This window comes from Camelina sativa, chromosome 2 (assembly GCF_030686135.1).
Source record: "Camelina sativa cultivar CO46 ecotype springtype chromosome 2, ASM3068613v1".
Classification (NCBI taxonomy): domain Eukaryota; kingdom Viridiplantae; phylum Streptophyta; class Magnoliopsida; order Brassicales; family Brassicaceae; genus Camelina; species Camelina sativa.
In genome coordinates, this window is record NC_141881.1 from 16,351,293 (window position 1) to 16,372,871 (window position 21,579).

Consider the following 21,579-nt stretch of genomic DNA (forward strand, 5'->3'; position numbering starts at 1 on the left):
TGCCATTTTATACATGCCTAAAGTGACTAACAAATGACTCAGAAAAATCAGAATTGATCTAATCTAACTCTATACATATATTTATGATGTGTATTCAACTCTATACAAATTAAAAAAAAAACACTAAATTAAGTGAAATTAAGATCTAAAAAGTGAATATTGAAATATCCAAAATGAATAAAGAGATTCATTTACACAATGAAGAAAAATAAAGTTGATGATGATGATTAGTAGTAAGTAAATTAAGTAGTTAATAATAATAATTGCGAAAAACCAAATTAAGTAAAGAAAAATCGCGAGAAAAGAGGAAAGCACTACGACGACATTGAAACTAGAAACCAGAAAGCGTGCTTCGCAATGGTCTTTTCTTTTTCTTCTCAAAGAGAGAGATTAGACAAAAATAAATAAATAAAAGCTTCCCTTGCAATTTTCTCTCTCTCCTCATAAATAGAGAGACGCAGAGAGAGACTAGTAGTAGTACTATAAATATTGACCAGCGTGTCCTAGAGAGAGAAACTCGCCGCTATTAACAATACTTTTTTTTTTTTTTTTTTTTTTTTTTTGCTTCTGGGTTTTAAGCAGTAAGCACTAAGCACATATCTCGAGCACACCAGGTCAGTGATTAAAAAAATAAATCTGTTTCTTTTTTATATATAAAATGGTTCTGGGTCTTTGGAGCGTGCATGTTTTTTTTCTTTTGTTCGTAGTGTTGATTTTTTTTTTTTTGTGTGGTTTCATTTTTCTGGGCAACGGCTAGTTACTGCTTCGGAGAAGTTGGAAGGAGTTGAAGAAGAAGATCGATGGATTACGGAGACGACGATCGGTAGATTTCTCCCCTTTTTTGCTGTTTATTTCATCTCGATTTGTTTTTTTTTTTTTTTTTTTTTTTGATTTTGATGTTTTTTTTGGTTCTCGTTTAGTTATTGTGCTTGTGTGATTTGGTTGATTGGTTGGTTTCGCATTCTTCGATTTTTGTGGGATTTTGTGTTTGGTTAGTCTGATTCGAGTGTTCGCTTGTCTGGGTTTTGACTGCAATCGCTTAGATTTGGTTCTGATTTGTTCGGTTTGATTTGATTTCTGGGTTTAATGCGAATGATGAAATGTTGGATTTTTTTTTTATCTTAATTGTGAGTTAAGAAATGTTTTGTGGAGTTTTCTTAATGAAAATGTTTGGATCATTTATTAATTGTTTCATCAATCATTTCGGATTTGTTAATGTTTAAGATTACTCAAATCATAAGCCCCTTTTTATTGCTGTCAGAAATGGTGTTTTATGTTTGGTTCTCGAGTCTTAACTTTAGACAGTGGTCATGATTCAGGTTGGGATGTTGTGATTGAGCTTGATGTTTACAATGTACTACTCTACTTGCATAGTTTGCTCATTTGTTAAGGCTTTTCCAGCTTTCAAGTAGACTACATTGATTGGTAAAACAGTTGTCTCTAAACATGTAATTTTGCAGTAGCACCTCATGGAATTGGCAAGAGAACTATAATCACCAACCACAGTCTCATTTCTGTAAGTTTTTTTCTTACATCAAGTAACTCTTTACAGCAACTGTGACAAGCATGATTGAATTGTTCTCTTTTTCAAACTCCAGCAGATGTGCCTGATTGCACCATGACTGAAGTCACATTAAACCAAGAAGATCACTCGTACATGTTTGATGATGAAACCACTCCTGTGAAGGCGTGTAGCGACTTGGGTTATCATGTCACAACAGGTTGTGCTTACTTTTTTCATGTCATCAATTTAATTTCTGATGTCTTTTTAATGATGGTTTCTAATCTAAAGAGTATGGCTTCAGATGACACCAACAGGAAACTGGAAGCGCATAGTGAGACACGCTCTGCTTTGAAGAGGCGTCGGATGTTACAATTTGAAGACCAACCTGAAACATCCCTTTTCAGCAGTGAGAGTTTCTCTGCAATCTTGAAATCAAGCGTGAGTACACAAACCCCATATCTCGTCTTTAGCTATGCACCAAATGCCCACAGATGCGTTGCAGATATGTTCTTGATATCCAAACTCATTGCTCACTTGTTAGGATGCAGACCTAAGATGTAAGATCATTGTTTTTCACACTGCATACAGGCTGCAATGTGGATGCGTGTTCATTTCATACGTTTGCAAATGAAATCTCTTTTGTGTCTGACTGCCTAATTCAATTGTTATGGACCTATTGTGGCAAGTTATCTTAGTAAAAATGGATAGCTTAGGAGGTTGTATGAGGTTCTGATACTTTCTTTAATGTTATGATTGATGTCTCTCCTATGCATGTTCAGGCTAGAGATGATACATTTGATGAGCTTTTACCCGAAGGGTCTCAGCTTATAGAAGGGTTTTCAGGTTGGGATCTCCTATAATTTTTCCAAGTTAATCTGGCCAATGCATTTATCATTTAAACAATAATACATTGTCTCTTTTTCAGAAGACGCCTCTGCCTCAAGCTTCGAGGGCCTTGATCTGTATGCTGAAGAGTGGTACGCTGAATGCTTAAATGATGCTGAGACTCCAACCCTACCTGATGGCTTGTATGTTCCGACCTTCATTTTTTTGCTTATGTTATGTTTAGTAGCACCATTTGCTTAATTAATTGATAATAATTTTTGTTCTATCTCAGAAACTTTGGTTCACCTGATGTCCAAGTAGATATTTCAGGTCAGATTTCTTTGCTTTGGTCTCTCCCGTAGCTTGCTTTAGCTTTGGCTTTTCTTGCTAACATCCCTGTGTTTGTTGCAGAGTATCTAAATGTGCCACCAGAAACAGAAACCCGGGAAGTTCAGCGGCCTGTTACTCGTTCTTCTCCAAATGTTATCTTTAAAGGTAAAATATATAATGATTTAGTCATAAATTTGTCTTATAGTTACACACTTATTTCGTGACAATAATATGAGAAAACAAAACATTATTTGAATGTTAATTGGTAATAGCAGGTAGGAAATCTTTTTCAAGGCCGGTTTCAAAGCTGCCATCTTCTATCATCTATCCATTTGCATTCATCAAACCATGTGGGGTTCATGGTGGTATGACTCTCAAGGACATAAACCAGAAAATCCGAAATCCACCACCAAAACCAAAGGAAGACAAAGAAGAGCCTGTAGTGATCCAAACTTCTGCATTCTCTGGGAAACCTGTTGTAGGGAAGACTAAAATCCGCACCGAAGGAGGAAAAGGAAGCATCACGATAATGAGGACGAGAGGCTAAGCTAAGCTGAGCTAAGTAAGTAGTACTAAGCTGATAGGAAGTATTTTAAGGTTTGAAATTCACTGCTGAAAACTTTTAAACTTTTTGCCTTATTCTCAGAGGCCCTTAAATCCTTTTTGTCGGATATAGTTCCAGTCAAGGGCCTTCATCGGTACAGCGGCTAAATACTCTTCAAGATCTTATTATGAATCATGTTCTTGTTTCTTTTGGTGTCTGTGTAGTAAGGGCAACTCCAACCATAAAACACCAAAACACTAAATTTAGTATCTAAATTTAATGTTTTGGTGTTCCAAAAAGTTTTTCATCTCCAACCACAACACCAAATTTCACATTAAAAACAAAAATTTTGATTATTATATTATTAAACTAAAATTCTTTAACAGTTTAATAAAACATCAACATTTATATAAACGATTTATTCCAATTCAGTACTTAACAGAAAATTACAATCAATAAATTAAAATAACAGAAAATACATTTTTTAATAATTTTGAGAAGAAGAGCAGCAACAAACTAAAATGAAGAACACGGAGAAGGTTCTCAAAGCTAGTATTTTGGATCCCAATATCGAGCATCCCAAAATCAAGAAGATTTAGTTCAAGGAGAACATGTTCAAGAACAATAATCTCAAGATGAAGACCAACCAAATTTTAGTCAGTACTATGATTATCTTAGTGGAAATTAGATTAAGATTGTTGTTCAAGGAAATTAGATTGTTGTTCAAAATTATATTATGTATCTTATTGATTTTAGTTTTTATGTTTGTTTAGTTTTAATTTTGGAATATAATGTTTTTATTATTTTTATTGAAGTTTAGTATGACCTTTTAATCTTATTAAATTTAATATTTATTTTAAAATTTAATTGTAATTATTATTTTATACTATATTAATTATAGTTACTAATTTATATTACTAAATGTAATAAGAATATTTTAAAATATTAATGATATATCTAGTTTTTAGTTGATTAACAATAATTTTAATATATTTTTAAATCAAAAACATGAATAAAATAATATATATATTTTTAGTGTTTTGTGAATAGTGTTACACCAAATATGGTGTAATACTATTCACAAAACACCAAAAAAATGTTTTAGTGTATGGTTGGAGAACATTAACACTATAATTTGGTGTTTTGGTGTGCCCGTTGGAGTTGGCCTAAGAAAGAGAACTTAAAATCTGTTAGCCATGTGGTAGGATAATTTTTGGTTGTATAAAAGTCTCTGGTTCTTATTGTTACCTGAAACTGAAAGCCAAAAACCTCTGTTATGTCTCTGGTTGGACTGCTATATAGTACAAGTAAAAGAAGCAAATCTTTTTTTCCATTAATTTGTTCTGATTTGACGTGAGGTCGATCTCGTTGAAGGGAAGTTGTTTTCATTCGTCTGGCTTTGGTTGACTAGGGAACTTCTCTCCTAGATCTCAGGTCGCTTCTAACTAAGTCCCTATCCCATTAGCATTAGTGTTAGAAAAGTATTCAATATTCGGATGCAACCTCCAAGTAATACAAATTTTAATATCAGATGCGAAAAAGACTGGAATTTGGAAGATAATATGGGGGGAAAATAATAATAGTTGCAAGACAATACTTCCTCCAATTCAAAATATACAAGTTTAAAGGTAAAAAGCACCCCAAGAAACATCCTATATTATTTTTTAAAAAATAAAAAAATAAAAAGCAAAACATCTTATATTTTGAAACAGAAAGAGTATTAATAATGCAAATAATGAAATATTATTATTAACTGTTAATGTATGTCCTATGGATCATAAGGATATAAATTTAAAACTATAAGTTGATCTGGTGATGATTACAGTTTTTCTTTTTCTTTTTCGGTTCAATTAGTATTCTCGTTTCAGCATATTATTGCAAAGCAGTTAAAGGACTTTCCCTTTTTTAACGGTTGTAAAAAATATAGGGAGAATTACTAGTTTGACCCAAATTGAACAGTTAATTGCTAGATTAGATCCTAAAATTTGAGGGTCAGTTGGGTTAGTTTCATACCAAAAATACCCTTTTTGCTTTGTTAGGAAAAAAACAAAAGTTAATATTACCCTTTGTAAAAAATTCCTGCAATTTCGTTATTTTTTTTTTTTATAAAAGTCTGTCATACATGTAATGGCAGACTAATTTGTAAGTGGCAGATTTATAGTTGATGGCAGTTTTTTTTTGGCAGACTTATTTTAGATGGCAGATTAATTTGCAGAATTTGACGGCAGATTTGTTTTATATGGCAGATTTATTTGAAGTGTATAATGACAGATTTTTCATGGACAGCAGATTTTCTTAACACGCAGACTTATTTATAAAGTCATGACAGATTTTCATTGTTTTAGTCAAATTTCTAGGAATTTTGTGGCAGATTTTTTATGATTGTTGCAACAGTTTTATTTTTCACTTAAAAAATCTGTCACATTGCGACAGATTTATAAACGTAAAAATAATTGCTAGTTTGACATCTAGTGGTGACAGATTTTTTTTTAGTTATGACTGACTTTTGGATTGAAGGGAAAATCTGTTGTTTGATAACAGATTTTCGAAAGTCTTTTTAAAATTGCTATATTGACCCACATGCACAATATACGTTGTGGCAGATTTTCTTATGTTATGACAGTTTTTTTTTCTTACTAAAAAATCTGCTGCTTAATAACAGATTTATTATATATGAATACAATGATAACAGTTTTGTTTTTTATTGATATAGTGACAGCAGATTTGTTATCTGTAATGATAAATCTATTATTTCGCGTTTGATAACAGATTTTTTATAACAGATTTTTTACAGAGTAATGACAGATTTATTAGTGTCTTTGGTGACAGATTTTTTTTTAAGTTAAGCGACAGACTTTTGTAGCAGTTGCCATATATGGCGAGAATCTAGGGTTTACCCTTTTTTTCTCTTTTGTATCGTGCCTCCCCTCCCCTATATCGACTGAAATTTTTTTCTTTTTTTGGTTCATCTTATTTTTCCATAAATTCCTTCTTCTTCCTCTCCAATGTGGATTTAATCATGCTTTCTCCTTTTTGAGATTCATAATCATACCACACAGGTTCGCTGGTTTGAAATTGTTAGAAAGTATCAAACATATATGAATAAAACAATTTCAAAGGTTCTCTTTTGTTCTTGGTTGTAGCGAAGGAGAAATAAGAAACTGAATGTCCTTTTTTTTTTGTTATGTTTCAGTATTATTAGTTTTATTTAGTATTTAATTCTATATTTTTTATTTCCAATTTCAATTTTTGTTGGCTTTTTGGTAATTTAAACATAACATTGTGTCAATCTAGTTTTTCTCTAAAGTAGGATGTCAATCTAGCAATATTTTTCCAATTTTGTGTTAATCTGGTCTATTTTCACAAAAATATAATTAACAATAAGACGGTTAGCTATAGCGAAAGAAAAGCATTGGTTGAGTGAAAACGAGCGGTAAAATAATATTTATGATTAGTAAAAATAATATTTTTTTATAAATAACACATGATTTAAATATTCTTTGTAATTGAAGATTGAATATTTTTTTTTTGGTAAGAAAACGGAATAAAATCCCATATTATTAAAAGCAAAGTAAACACATTACACATGCACTAAATGTGGTCTTGAAAAACCAGCAACATCCTCCCGGTAGATCAGAATAAGCTCCGTCGGGATCAAATTAAAAGAATGAAAACCTAAGGACAAAGAAAAAGCATAGTTCGCCAATCCGTCTGCAAGACAATTGGTCTCCCTATACACGTGTGAAATCTGGACTATCCAGTCCCTCATAAGAAAGTCATAGCACAACCGTACTAGGAAAGACAGCGGGTGAGAATCACAAATCCCCGCTGTCAAGAAACCAACCACCACCTTTGAATCCACTTCCAACTCCAAATGTCCAACCCTCCTTTCCCAAGCGATGTGTAAGCCATAATAGACTCCCCACACCAGCAGATGCTAGTCCTGGATTACCTTGTGAAGCACCGTCTGTATTAAGTTTAAGCCAACCATCCGGAGGTTTAACCTAGCTGATTTGTCTTTCCACCCTACCACTCCTAGTACTACCTTCCCCATTCCTCTCATTGGCCCTAGATACCTCGGTCGCTAGATCTTTCAGAAACTGAACTCGATCCCGCCATAACCTATTCTCACCAAACACATTTCCACACCTCCATTTCCAGCCCCACCAAACTTATAACGCAAAAAGTGTAGGACCTAGGCCAGCCCATTGATCCCCCTGATTCAAACCCGCATAAATCCATTCCAGTAACGACTTAGAGAAAAACACTTGTACCTGACGAACGGGTAACAAGCAAGACCACACTCCTGCCATAGCAGGACAATCACGAAGGATGTGCAAAATAGTCTCCACTCCTCCATGACACACTTGGCATACCTGAGTATCACACAAATGCCTCCTAAACCTCTCCTCATTTGTCATCAACACCTGGTTACCCACCAACCATAGAAATGTTCTGACCCTTTCTGGTGCCATCACTTTCCACACTCGTTGATAGAAGTCTTTCACATTTGGTCTTGGTGTGTCATCCCTCGTGAGTAGAGCGTAGGCGGATTTGACAGTAAACTTACCATCCGCAGTCTCACCCCAAGACAATTTATCCCGAGCCTCTACTACACTATCAACCACCACTACAACCAACTCTAAAATTTGGTTTTCAGACACATGTGGTGAGATCCGAGTGAAATCCCACCCCACTCCATCTTGCCATAGATCCCTCACCATCAGACCCTGCATATCTACTGGAACGTTCTCGGGAGCCTAATCCACCATCGCCTTCCCCCATAACCACTTATCAGTCCAAAATTTTATACGCCGCCCATCCCCAAGAACCCAACTCTGACCTTTGAGCACCACCTCTCGTAACCCAATACCCACACTCCGCCAAGTTGAGGACCAATTACTACGAGCATTCATCTAGGTAAGATCATGGATATCACCCACTTTATATTTACTTCTCACAACCCTAGCCCACAGATTAGTTTGGTCATGTAACAGACGCCACCCAATCTTCGCCAAAAACGCTTTATTCATATCACAACTCTTTCTGATACCAAGCCCTCCGTCTTCCTTTGGTAACAAACTCTATCCCATGCCACTAAGTATTGTTTCCGCTTCTCCAAACTTCTCCCCCATAGAAAGTCTCTAGACACTCCGTCTAACTGATTCAAAATACTCATCGGTAGCTTGATTGTGCTCATCGAATGAACATGTATTGAAGATAAAACTGCTTTCGTGAGTGTAAGACGGCCCGCAAAGCTTAGTAGACGTCCCTTCCAGCCTGATAACCGCAAAGAGACACGTTCAAGAACCACCCCGAAAGTCTCCTTGTTTATCCTTTTGTGAAGAACTGGCATGCCTAGATACTTGCCAAGATTCCTAGTTGCCTGGATACCACTGACATCACTAATACGCATCCTCAATTAGCGAGATACATTCTCAGAGAAGAACACTTTGGACTTCTCCAAGCTTACCTTCTGCCCTGAAGCTTTCCAAAACACTATGTATCACACGGACCTGCGATACAGAAGCCTCTGCAAATAGGATCAAGTCATCAGCGAAGCAAATATGGGAAAGCTTCGGTCCTCCTCTTGACAAACTAATTGGCTTCCATTTCTTTTCCTCAATCGATCCCTCTATTAAGTGACAGAGCCGTTCCAGGCAAAGAACAAAGAGGTAGGGAGACAAAGGATCTCCCTGTCTCAAACCCCTCAGAGGCCTAAACGCTTCTGTTCTCTCTCCATTAATCAGCAAACTCATTGAGGGCCCTGAGACGCAAGTCATAATCCATCGGACCCATAAATTTGAAAGCCCAGCTGCATTGAGCGTATCTTCCAGAAAATCCCACCTGATTCGATCATAAGCCTTCTCTAAATCAAGTTTCAGCAACATCCATCCCTTTGTTCCTTTCTTGCGGCGCATGGAATGAACTGCTTCCTGAACCACAACAAAATTATCTGAACTGAGCCTACCGGGAATGAAACTTGCTTGAGCCGGGCCTATCAACTTAGTCATAACTCCTTTTAATCTTCCCACCATTGTCTTGGTAATAATCTTCAATAGAACATTGCACAAGCTTATCGGTCAGAACTGGTTTATTCTCTCAGGCTTCACCACTTTAGCAATCAACACAACAATCGCATCATTAGCCGTAGGAGGTAATATCCCTATCTCAAAAAAGTCTAAGACAAAGCGAGTCACCGACTCCCCAACCACATCCCAACACTGTTGATAGAAGACAGGTTGGAAACCATCCGGACCCGGAGCTTTGTACTTACCCATCTTCCGCATTGAACATTCTACCTCCAAACCAGTAAAAGGTCTGCTCAACGCCATTTGATCATCATAAGTCAACCTCACAAAACCTCTTAATGGTAGCTTCTCCACAACCTGCACCACATCCTCCAAAGAATAAAGCCTTTGAAAATACTCGACAACTATCCTTTCGATATCTTTTGCAGTCGAGACCCACCTTCCGTCAGCATCTCTCAACATGTCAATGTGATTCTTGCAGCGTCTAAGAATAGTGGACAAATGAAAAAACTGTGTATTCTTGTCCCCCTGCACCACCCATTTCTCCCTCGACTTCCGGAGCCAAATAAGCTCTTCTTGCTCCAACACCACATCGAGTTCTTTTAGTAGCACTGCTTCCCTCTCCAACAGATCATTAGTCTGGTTCTGATCAAGCATAGCCTGTACAACCTCGATCTCCCTTACCAGCTTCTCCTGACGCGCCTTAACATTACCAAATACTTCCTTATTCCATCTTAATAGGACTCTACGCAACTCGCACAACGCCTCTTGGGTTGACAGATTCCTATTCCAAGACGTATCAATTAACTCCTTAAACCCCGGATGGCTTAACCAAGCCGCTTCAAAACGGAATGGTCGTCGTCTCACATCAACAGTCACTTCTGGTGACAACTGCAAGTACAAGGGAGCATGATCCGAAGCTAGGAAGGGAAGGTGAGTTACATTGGCTTCCTGCCACTTCAAACAAGAATGGGGGCAACACAAGATGCGATCCAATCTCTTTGCAACAAAGGACTGTTCCACTCGACCTCTTCTCCAAGTGTATTGGTTCCCTTTAAAACCTAAATCGATTAAGGACAGCTCATGGATCCAATCTCCAAAAGCTAATGAGTCCGGCGATAGGCGACCTTTACCTCCAGTTCATTCATCCACCCGAACAATAGAATTAAAGTCTCCACCAATTATAACGGGCCCAACCACACCCCGAATCACCTCCGTCAACTTCTTCCTTAAACCACTTCTCCTACTCAACGTCGGAGCCGCATACAACAATCAGATTAATAACCTCCTCACCATTCGTAATCCTTGCATAAATAAACTGGTTGGAAGCTTCAACCACCTCCACACTCCCGACTTCGGTTCTCCACAACAACCAAAGACCTCCGCTTTGCCCCACTGCATCCACACGATAATTGTGCTCAAACCCAATTCCTCGACAGATCTGACTAGCACGATCTCCCCTGGCATGCGTTTTGAACACCGCTAACACATCAGTTTTGAACGTCTTCAATAGGTATCGGATTGACCTCCTAAAGTTGGGTTTATTCGCCCCCAGCAATTCCACATCAGACAATTCCTATTTTCTATGTGATAAACAAACAGAATAGCCGGAGAGGTCCGTCAAGCACTTTGAGGGACCATCACCTCCTCCAACGGACCTTGTCCGACAGCCACATCTGTATTTGAAACCCTCTCGCAAGGTTCCATCGGTAAGCTCGCATCCACCACCTCCGAAGAGGAAGCCGCCATCTGAGCTTCCTGAATCTCATTCCCTTTACTCACAAAACAACCTCCAGGTCAACCAACCGTCTCCGACACCACACGCAGGCGTTTACCATTGACAGACATCTCCTCAGTTTTCTTTGTCGGGCCGTAAACTAAACCTCGAGGAGGCCCAACTGCCCTATGATTGGCCTTATGATTTATCTTATCCGAGCCCTTACCCGTGACACTCTTCCTCCCTTTAATTCCCTCACAAGGCCCACCTCAGCCCAAATCCACATTAGCTCCAAATACCACTTGTTTTGATTGTGTCCCACGCTTACCATCTTTGAAAAGATTAAGCGTATTCACATTTTCCTTATTCCCTACATCCTGATTCACACCTTCCCTTAACTCTAGCGAGGTCATACCCTCCTCCAACATTCCAAAACTATTCAAGACTTGAATATTCTCTGATCTGCCACCATGATTAGGTTCCCTTAACGCACATTCCGAATTACCTTTTTTGGTCACCCCCGCAAAAGTTTCCTTATTCGAGCCTGACTCTGTCTGTCTACCTGTCTTCCGCACCAGGATGAAACCATCCCCGGTCGGTGCTGCACCCTCGGTCGGAGACTCGTCCCTCGAACTCACATGACCCGATACCACCATAGCTTGCGACGTATGATCCACCACCTTCTCCTGTGCCCTCCGTGGACAGGAATGAACCATATGGCCATACAAACCACAACCGGAACAGATGCTGGTTAGCCCCTCATATGAGACAAAGTACCTCTCTCCATTGATCAAAATGGAACCCTTGAGCGGTCTCTTGAGATCCACTTCCACACAAACCCTAGCGAATATCCCACGTTCACATCTTAGCGTAGTGGCGTCCACCCGAAGTAGGTGTCCCAAGCCTTTGGCAATCTCCAACAAAATTTGGCTATGGTAAAAATTCACTGGCAGGTTCGACAAGCGGATCCACACCGGCGTTGTATCGATGTCGTTCCTCATAGGGTCAAAAGATGGTGACCACGCTTGGACCATAAGGTAGCTATCAAATGCTCTCCATGGTCGCCCGTGAGCGCCCCCATGTATTCCTCCTCTGCCTCAAATCTAATCATGAAAAACTGACGAGGGAGATCCATAACATACATCATTCCTTTAGGCTTCCACAACTCACGTAACTTGCGTCTCAAAGCTGCAATCGAAACATTCACCCCCAGCACTTTAACCACCATACACCTTTCCCACACACTATTCATAGCCTCCAGGACTTCATTACCTATCGTGACCACCGGTTCCCCATCTTCCCCATTCGGGAACTCCAGTCGGACCCTTTCCGAAACAAATCTAGCATCCACCACTTGCTCCGGAGTCCTCATACCTCCCGCATTCGTACCTTTCACTCGATCCACCCAAGACCCCTGTCCATCAGGAGGATCCCCCGGCAACCTATGCCGCTCACCGATATCCTCCATCATCGCATCCCGCTCGTGCGCCTCCAAAACCCTAATCGCCTCCTGACTCATTTTTTTCCCGTATACTCCAAGACTCAAGATTGAATATTAACAACAAAGTTTTCAAAACTTATAATAACTCTTTAAAAACGACAAAACTAATAACACCCAGTCACCCCTCTTAATTTTTCTTATATCGCAAAGGATCTCCTTTTAGTTACTTGGGCCTGGCCCAACAAAATTCAATAAACCTTTCCATTTTCCTTTTTCCCTCAGTAATGTCTGATCCTTAAAACTTTCTGAGGATAGTTCAAATGGTTTCGCTCTCCACCTCCACACCCCACGCGCCTCCACTCCCGACGGCGTTTAACCGCCGGCCGACGGAGATAATTGTCACAGTACGATGCATCTCCATCTCCCCTCGCGAGCCGAATCATACAATTGCTTCCGATAATAGCAACAATAGTTCCTCCTTGTCGCTTAGAGATACGAGGCAAAGCAAATGGCTGATGAATTCTGAGGACGCGAATGAGAGAGATTACAAGCAGAGTAAAGAGGATACGAACACGAAGATCGCTTCGAGGAAGGCCATATCGATAATACTACGAAGAGAAGCTACAAAGGCTGTAATCGAGAAGAAGAAAGGCTCTAAGAAGCTTCTTCCAAGGACTGTTCTCGAGTCTCTTCACGAAAGAATCACAGCTCTCCGATGGGAATCTGCTCTTCAGGTTTGATTTCGTCTTCTCCGAATTTATCTCAACGTTTAATTTTGGCATTGATAGTGAATTTGACGCTCTAATTTGGCTATGTTTGGTTATAGATTTTGTTGATTAGCTGAAAATTTCAGATTATGGTTATACTAGCTTCAGATTGTATAACTAAGTAATGGTTTTAGAGTGAAAGTGTTGAGTTGTGTGCGCGTACTTATAAGATAATGTTGGTGTATATGTAGGTGTTTGAACTGTTGCGTGAACAGCTATGGTATAAACCAAACGTTGGCATCTATGTAAAGCTGATTGTGATGCTTGGAAAATGCAAACAGCCGGAGAAGGCTCATGAACTATTTCAGGCAATGATTAATGAAGGTTGTGTGGTGAATCATGAAGTGTATACTGCACTTTTATCTGCGTATAGTAGGAGTGGACGATTTGATGCTGCGTTTACTCTTCTGGAACGTATGAAAAGTAGTCATAACTGTCAGCCGGATGTGCACACGTATTCCATCCTCATTAAGTCGTTTCTTCAGGTTTTTGCGTTTAATAAGGTTCAGGATTTGCTTTCTGATATGAGAAGACAGGGTATTAGACCCAATACAATCACATATAATACCCTCATCGATGCATATGGGAAAGCAAAAATGTACTTGCCACCCTGTCCTGCCCTTTTGAATTTCATTATTTTATATCAATTTGTAATCACTCCATCTCATGTGATGTTTCATGGTTGCAAACATTTTGACTTATGCCAAAAAAGGAGTGTTTAAACATGCTGGGATGGAGTGAATACTTGAATTTAACAATTATATGGTTTCACTTATCATGTTTTAGTTCAAAGCATCCATGAACTGAGATATTTCTTCTTTCTTTGGAAGGTTTGTGGAGATGGAATCAACACTTATCCAAATGCTTGGGGAGGATGATTGCAAGCCTGATTCTTGGACCATGAACTCGACTCTTAGAGCCTTTGGGGGCAATGGACAAATAGAAATGATGGAGAATTGTTATGAGAAGTTTCAGAGCTCTGGGATTGAACCCAACATCAGAACCTTCAATATCCTCCTTGATTCATATGGAAAATCAGGAAATTATAAGAAGATGAGTGCTGTGATGGAATACATGCAGAAGTATCAGTATTCATGGACCATAGTCACCTACAATGTGGTCATTGATGCGTTTGGGAGGGCAGGAGACTTAAAACAAATGGAATACTTGTTTAGACTAATGCAATCAGAGAAAATTAAACCAAGCTGTGTTACACTATGTTCTCTTGTTCGTGCCTATGGACGAGCTGGTAAAGCTGATAAAATTGGGGGAGTCTTGCGTTTCATTGAGAACTCAGACATAAGGTTAGACCTCGTGTTCTTTAACTGCCTGGTAGATGCCTATGGGAGGCTGGAAAAGTTAGCAGAGATGAAAGGAGTTCTCGAACTCATGGAGAAGAAGGGATTTAAACCTGATAAAGTTACATACAGGACAATGGTTAAGGCGTATAGAATTAGTGGCATGACTACCCATGTAAAAGAGCTTCATGGTGTTGTTGACTCTGTTGGTGAAGCCCAAGTTGTGTTGAAGAAGCCGGATTTTTAGCGAGGAATAGAGCTCAATTTTCTGGTATATATATATATATGTCTAGTATTCATATCCTTGTTCTAGTGATAGAAGGTAGTTAGTATGAGAGTAAATACATTTTAAGTTGGCTTACAAAACTTTGTAACACAAACACAAAAACAAAAATTTGTAACAAGTATATTTTTTTTTACTCTTCGTTTGTGGTGCGTTATCAGTTTGTATGTGCTGAAGCAGCTAGATATGAGAGTTGAAGACTGTACGCTTCTTTTAGTTTAGTCAAAACTTCTGCAATAGACGGTCTGCCAGATGCATCTCTCTCCACACATCTTATAGCAATCGAAGCAGCTTTTCTCATGCTCGCTGGATCAAATGTATCCTTCAAGATATCATCCACAATCTCAAATGCTCCTGCTTGTAAGTTTGGCCTTGCCTGCATTTTTCAGTATTTTGATCTTATAACTACACTGTTATCTTAAATACTGGGAGATGAGAAAACAAAGACAATCATGTTTCTCTCACCCATAAGACCAAGTTAAAAGAATCTGGTGATCCTGAGTGACTTAAAGGTTCTCTTCCACAGATGAGCTCCAATAGGACCACACCAAAGCTATAGACATCACTTTTCTCTGTCAGCTGCAGGGTGGAGTAATATCTGAAATGACAAAGTGTTGATTACTGATAAGCTAATCAACATGTTAATACATCATGAATGCGGAGATAAGATACAGAAGAGTTTACTCAGGATCAAGGTATCCTGCAGTGCCTTTAACAACAGTAGTAATATGAGATGCATCTGCTTTTGTAAATTGTTTTGACAAGCCAAAATCTGAAACTTTTGCGTTCATATCCTTGTCCAGAAGTATGTTACTGCTCTTTACATCCCTATGTATAATTCTCGGCTCACTTCCATTGTGCAGGTAGTCCAATCCTTCATGAAGAAGACAAAAATGTTACTATCCGTCAGGGGGAATTGTTTTCTAGTATGATGATACCAATTACAGATGTTGAAGATGTACCTTTTGCAGCATCAACTGCAACTTTTAGTCTTGAAACCCAGTTCATTGACAGCCTTTTGCTACGTGGACCTGCTGAACCAAGAAAACACAAAAAGCTATATGTTTGTGAGGAAGAAGACGTTGATAAAGGACAATGAGCTATTGCCAGATACTTGAGGATTTGCATACCGTAAAGATGATCAGCTAATGATCCACCAGACAGATACTCATACACCAGTATCTGCCGTTTCGGTTCGTAGCAGAAGCCCTCAAAGGATACTAGATTTTGGTGGCGGATCTGTGACAAAAGATGCACCTAGAAGGTTGACAATACAAAGGGAGACTTTTAGATCTCAGCACTCTTATCACTAGATGAATGCATCATTCAGATATGGCCAGTGATTTATGAGGACATTGTGGGCGCTTAACCTCATTGATGAAAGAATCAGCTCCAAGTTGAGTTCTATCAAATCGCACTTTGACCGCTACTTGTTTTCCATCTGGCAATTTTCCACGGTATACAGCTCCAAAACTTCCACGACCAATTACTTCCTTGAAGTTCCTGGTAGCTGACTTGATCTCTTTGTGAGAAAAGATTCTTGAAGTGTTCCAGTTCTGCATCTTCAGTTGTGCTCCTGATACAGATTTTGCTATACTGTAAGAATCATAAAGCGACAACTTTGTGGGGGCAAAGAGAAAGCATTGTTCCCATACTGGTTATCTCTCTCTCTTTGTTTCTCTGTCTCCTCGTGCAGATCGTCATGAAAACAAAGACGAGGAAGGTGGCAAACAAGGCTCCACTAGAAACTCCAAGCAAGATCGCTAAGCGTTTCTGCTTCCTGTGTTTCTTATTGATAGGGATAGTGACTTGTGGTGTGTCAATTGTTGAAGACACATTGTTGCATGATAGTGAAGAGAACGAAAGGCATGGATTTCCCGTTGTCCTGATCAAACATCAATTCAGTAATGCCAGGAACAAATGAGCAGAATATTGTTAGAAAATGCCGAGACAGAGATTGTATACCTGACTTCCAGACCCGTTCGGTTAAGAGACTGTGGCAAGGGGCCTACTAAGTTATTGTTTTCTAGATTCCTGAGAAGAAGTAACAAAAAGATTCTTCTTGTGTGAATATGATAATGTACAAGCTACTTCCTGATCTTAATGTTTACTTACAGGAGACGAAGTTTCTCCAGCTTTCCTAATGTTTCAGGAACTGATCCTTGTAAGTTGTTGTTTTGCAGGTCCCTTCAAGATATGGAGATATAATTTAAATTTTCAAAAAGAAAGAACGTATATGCAGAAACTCTCAGTAAGATCACTTACAGAACTTCAAGGTTGGCCAGATCTTCCAGTTCAGAGCCAAAAGATTTCAACTGATTGAAGCTCAAATTCCTGGATATACCATCAGAAGCTTTTTAATACTACAGGAAACCTAACAAAGTACGTTACTGTTCTATGGATGAGTATTACAGTTTCTGGAGATGCTGGAGGCTGCCTACATTCTGTATTGCTCCAGTAAGTGATGTATTATGCAAGTCGCTGCAGGAGAGAAGTGGAGAACACTCAAGATAACACACATGTATACATGAGATGCTAGAAAAATGGTTGAAGAATTGCTAACTTACAGTGTCTTGAGATCGAGCAAGTCTCCAAATGTTGGACTAATGGACCTCAGGTTGATTTGTGAAAGAAACCTGGACAGTCAGAAAAAGAAAACTATGAGCTGCGATCAAGAAATGGTGAAAGCAATGGGTATGACAAGGATCGTTTTTTTTTACAATGATGTAACGAGGTTTCCTTCACATTCTATGTGGTTCCAAGGAAGCGGAGTACATGGGTCGTCTTGCCATCCAAGGTCTTGCCCGGTAAATTGCTCTATGACTTTAAGTGCTGAAACTGTAGAGATAACTTAAAACATGAACTTTGGCTCTGGTGGAGTTTGCTCTATCCAGGAAAAATCAACAGAGAGTTACCTGTGGTAGAAGAAGCTTCAGGAGGGATTTGGAGTATTTGATACACCTCAAGAGCGTTCACCTGAGGATTGAACTTGATTTTTTCTAACGTGATGTTCAAAGAACTGATTCTGTTTTGCGTAAAGTACAAAGTTTTAGCTTCCGAACTGGTCACTGTGTAATCAGATTGTTTGACTTCACCGTTGATCATCACACTAAAAGAAGGGGAGAGTGAGAGTATCCCAGAAAAGTAGAGGATAATGTAGTAGTCCCCTAGTGTATGTAGAGGAAGCTTACACGAGAGACTGTCTTTGCGAGCAAGAATTCTTGCAGTCTGAAGAACAGAAGCTGGCGGATTCTCAGTAATGTTGAAGGCAGTCAGTTTTGTGAGTCTACTGAAACTCAAAGAGGCGTGAGACGGTGCAAAACTTTGATCTGGATCCCATATTCGATCAAACGGATCTAAAGGGTACCTACCATTTAAAAAAATTCACCAAGAAAATTCAAGAAACCACACCAAAGAAGGAAAAAAAAATCAGAGCAAGTGATCAAGTTCAGAGCCTGAGAATTCATACCGGATAGTCCCATTTGTGTATCCGCTATTGATTCGGTAACTTCTCCTGAGAATTACATTGGGTGAACCTTCCAGGCTGTTTCTGTAAGCACCAAAAGGAAGTGGCCGTACTTCTAGAGAAGAGATAACCGGTATGCCTCTCCCTTTAATCGCAAGCAAACAAAGCAAAAGAGAATCATTGTTGACCGGCCAAACCAACTCTTCAATCCAAGGATCATTGGTTCTAAGATCAACAGTACTAGTGATACTCCTTCCAAGAGAGATATGAAATGCTGGAGGACTGTTCTGGCTATCATAGTTTCTATAAACGAATGTGGCCCGAATAAGAACCGAGGACAAGTCCTTCTCTGTCACAGGTACTTTATAACATTGGCGATCATGAGTATCCGGGAAGAATCTGATGGGAACACTGGAAGTAGAATTCTTGTCGATGTACGTAACCGTGCTAATGTTACCCGTTTGGATATAATCGTTGTCTGAAACCCAGGAGATGTTATAAGCCGCAGTGTAACCTGATCCGCCACAGGACAAACTCAAGAAACCTGTTCCATTACAAAGATTCAATCAAACTGTTGAAAGCAAAGGATTAAAAAGAATGTGAGACAAAGTCTAGACTATGCATACCATCTGGATTGGAGAAACCAGACACCCAAAAGCCACTGAACAAAATCAAATCGACCCAAAAGAGCATCATCTAGTTTCCTGATTGAAATCTGAAGAACATATATTTATTAAGTTTTCGTTCGTTTCCTTGTAATGTGTATGAATTAACTCTTTATATATATGATGATGTCAATGACGATGACTCGTAGGTACTTTACTCAGTGGTCATAATTTCACTAACAGTCTGTGTCGACTTAATAATTTAATTAACAATTTAACTACGTTTTTTTAGACTTTAGTCTTCCTTACATACAATAGAATGAGAGATAGTGTCAAATATGTGACTGATATTTTGGTTGCTCAATTATAAAGAATGATTATGAGAATTATGCTTGAGAGAGAATCTTCAAATGCAATGATATAACATAACGTTTTGCTTAGCTTCAACACTAATCCTCAATGCATCCTCCTCAAGCTTTCTCATAAAGCAAAACCTTTTTGGACAAAATAAAATAAAATAAAAACCTTTTTGGACAAATCGTTTATATACTAAAGTCTCCCAGAACTTGGAAATATGTAAATACTAGCGAATTAATGCCTTAGAAAGCATTAGAATTTTCATTACGTCAAAGTCATTTGAAAATCAGCACTAATTGATTTCTGTTGGACTTTATCGTCTTAATTAAGGTTTGAACCCTCCTACGAGGCTAGGACATACTAACACATTTTATATGCTCAGTTAGGCCTATTTAAAAAACTTCGAATTCTTCTATCGAAAGTTTTTAGTATAATTTCTTTAGAAAAAAAATCCGAAGTCTTTTACAACTAAACGCAAAGAATGACACAAAAGTCATAGCAATGTAAAATCCCATTAACAATACTAAAAAAAAAAAAAAATCATGTTTGATTATTTAACAAAAGAACTGTCATTCTGAAATAAATCTTCTACAAGTAAAAATGGAAAATAATCATAACAACGTAAAGACAGAGCATACGAATGCTTGAAAACCTTAAAAACTAGACATCAATGGAAGGAGTTTGAATAGCTTCTAGGTCTTCAGATTTCTTGCACCACAAATAACCCCATCTATTTTTAAATTGCAGAATCTCCATCACAATTGCAAACAAACCAATGATACCGATGATGGTACTATAAGCAATCTTCCATAAGCTTCCCGGTTGCAAGATAGCTAGGCCTTTGTAGATGTTATAGATGCTCAAAACAATCACTACATATCCCACTGTATGATGGTACCAATTCCAGTATTTTCTATATTTATGATCCTTGTCCGGCCTTGCTTTGAGCGCAAGTATTTGCAAAAATCCTAGAGCAAACAGAAGTATCCCTATCACTGTATGTGGTGTAGATCTCATTCCCGTTTGCTTGGACATATAGATTGCAGTTCCTAATCCTCCCAATAAACCGACGACATAACCTGTAGTTTGGAAAAAGATGTGAACGTAAAACCACATGGGATCGAGTCCTTTGTAGGTCCTCATGTACCTTGCAGCCATTGCTCCAATGGGCATAAAAATCCCCCAACAGACCGCATTGACCAGTCCATGGATTCTTTTGACAAGAATCATGTTTCCATTCACTATTTTTGTGGCTGTGACTTGTCCGGACAGCAAATCCAAAGTAGCCATGGATTTGAGATGATTTCCACTCATGGCGTGCATCCCAAGTCTATCACCTTCCTTCAGCGGCCCGTCTTGCCATAGATGGTTAACAACGGTTGTGTTAGGAGGCAACACCATAGTGGCGAATATAGTCATCTCTCCATTGAGAAATTCAGCGGCTAGTTGTGTTACGCGGAAACTGAGAGGACCTTCTTGAAGCATAGTTGAATAGTCCTTGATTGAGGAAGTATAAGCACGCATAAAACCAGACGTGGAGTTACGGTAAGCCAAGAGAGTTTGAGCACCTAACATGCCTTTTCTCGTAGGGTTTATCCCCCAAGCAATCCAACTGGAACTCTCGATGTTGGTGTGACGATATGCAACTTCAAGCACTCCGGTTTCTCGTACGTAACTGAAGTGTAAAAACGAGTCTAACACAGGAAGGTCAATGCAAGAGCGGAAGTGTTTTCCGTTTTTAAAGATGTGAGAGTCACATCTACCCTGAACTCCATCGATTGTTGCTCTAGTGAAGTATGGAGCGAGCACGAATAGAAAACACAAAACCACAAATATGGTTCTTGAAGACAAAGACATGATGATGATTGCGTTTTTACTCGGAGACGTAGATTGAATCTTCCTGAGTCAAGAGTCCAGTTTTCCTTTCGAAGAAAGAGATTTATGAATTCCCCGAGTTACATGAGTTGTCTATTTATATATAGCCTTATCGTACAATTCCAACTCCAACTGTAATTAGGAATTGTTTTTTTTCTTCAGCAACAAATTTCCATTATATATTTTTGATTACCTTTTCATTTTTGTGGCCGACATATTGTTTAAATTTTAATCATTCTGCGAAGTTTAGAAATAATTTAATTTATTATGAGAACCACGTCAAATATATATAAACTCTAGGATTCAAGAAAGAGAATCAACACAATCTCAAAAGAACTCTCTTTATTACTTTAGGAAAAATAACTTAAAAACCTAAAGCTCTCAATATCTCTAATCTCAAATAATAGGAAGTCACAATCCGACATCTCTATTTATAAGGAACTTAAAGACTCACTTTCCTAATCTCTCTAGGAAGACAATTTCCTTATTTCTCACAACTTCCTAAACTTCCAATTCTAATTTTTTTGGGCTTGCT

The 21,579-nt window shown here is 38.6% G+C and overlaps 4 protein-coding genes, 1 long non-coding RNA gene and 1 pseudogene across 37 annotated transcripts; 3 read left to right on the forward strand and 3 right to left on the reverse strand.

Moving 5' to 3' along the window:
* The first annotated feature begins 284 nt into the window (after window positions 1-284).
* On the forward strand, window positions 285-3,410 carry LOC104722943 (protein XRI1). 32 transcript variants are annotated; one of them, XM_087483954.1, is made up of 11 exons: window positions 440-614; window positions 758-823; window positions 1,461-1,516; window positions 1,599-1,721; window positions 1,806-1,942; window positions 2,284-2,347; window positions 2,430-2,532; window positions 2,622-2,659; window positions 2,741-2,824; window positions 2,935-3,137; window positions 3,202-3,410. In XM_087483954.1, exons 2-11 carry the CDS (start codon window positions 801-803, stop codon window positions 3,214-3,216), a joined length of 846 nt encoding a protein of 281 aa, XP_087340080.1. In that variant the 5' UTR covers window positions 440-614; window positions 758-800; the 3' UTR covers window positions 3,217-3,410. The 32 variants fall into 32 exon arrangements, with proteins under 32 accessions (XP_087339969.1, XP_087339988.1, XP_087340080.1 ...); XM_087483832.1 differs by having other exon boundaries at window positions 444-614; window positions 2,932-3,221; window positions 3,306-3,410; XM_087483951.1 differs by having other exon boundaries at window positions 444-614; window positions 2,932-3,137.
* An 847-nt stretch (window positions 3,411-4,257) lies between these two features.
* On the forward strand, window positions 4,258-5,022 carry LOC147948717 (uncharacterized). The gene is made up of 2 exons (XR_015573716.1): window positions 4,258-4,637; window positions 4,735-5,022. It is a non-coding gene; the product is annotated as an uncharacterized LOC147948717 (long non-coding RNA).
* A 6,199-nt stretch (window positions 5,023-11,221) lies between these two features.
* LOC147948718 (uncharacterized) lies at window positions 11,222-12,471 on the reverse strand (annotated as a pseudogene).
* A 147-nt stretch (window positions 12,472-12,618) lies between these two features.
* LOC104723019 (pentatricopeptide repeat-containing protein At5g48730, chloroplastic) lies at window positions 12,619-14,877 on the forward strand. Its single transcript, XM_010441314.2, has 3 exons — window positions 12,619-13,127; window positions 13,352-13,758; window positions 13,991-14,877. The coding sequence occupies exons 1-3, from the start codon at window positions 12,714-12,716 to the stop codon at window positions 14,703-14,705; spliced, it is 1,536 nt and encodes a 511-aa protein (XP_010439616.1). The 5' UTR covers window positions 12,619-12,713; the 3' UTR covers window positions 14,706-14,877.
* LOC104723005 (putative LRR receptor-like serine/threonine-protein kinase At5g48740) lies at window positions 14,715-19,012 on the reverse strand. Of its 2 annotated transcripts, none has more exons than XM_010441299.2 (16): window positions 18,834-19,012; window positions 18,211-18,751; window positions 17,657-18,108; window positions 17,462-17,579; window positions 17,309-17,377; window positions 17,154-17,222; window positions 17,007-17,075; window positions 16,857-16,928; window positions 16,707-16,775; window positions 16,397-16,626; window positions 16,112-16,317; window positions 15,872-15,998; window positions 15,704-15,775; window positions 15,426-15,615; window positions 15,207-15,339; window positions 14,715-15,117 (listed from the first exon to the last, which is right to left on the reverse strand). In XM_010441299.2, exons 1-16 carry the CDS (start codon window positions 18,901-18,903, stop codon window positions 14,899-14,901), a joined length of 2,706 nt encoding a protein of 901 aa, XP_010439601.1. In that variant the 5' UTR covers window positions 18,904-19,012; the 3' UTR covers window positions 14,715-14,898. The 2 variants fall into 2 exon arrangements, with proteins under 2 accessions (XP_010439601.1, XP_010439606.1); XM_010441304.2 differs by having other exon boundaries at window positions 15,704-15,772; window positions 18,834-18,964.
* An 817-nt stretch (window positions 19,013-19,829) lies between these two features.
* Window positions 19,830-21,026, reverse strand: LOC104751244 (cytochrome b561 and DOMON domain-containing protein At5g48750-like). The gene has a single exon (XM_010473158.2). It carries the CDS (start codon window positions 21,024-21,026, stop codon window positions 19,830-19,832), a length of 1,197 nt encoding a protein of 398 aa, XP_010471460.2.
* Between the last annotated feature and the right edge of the window lie 553 nt (window positions 21,027-21,579).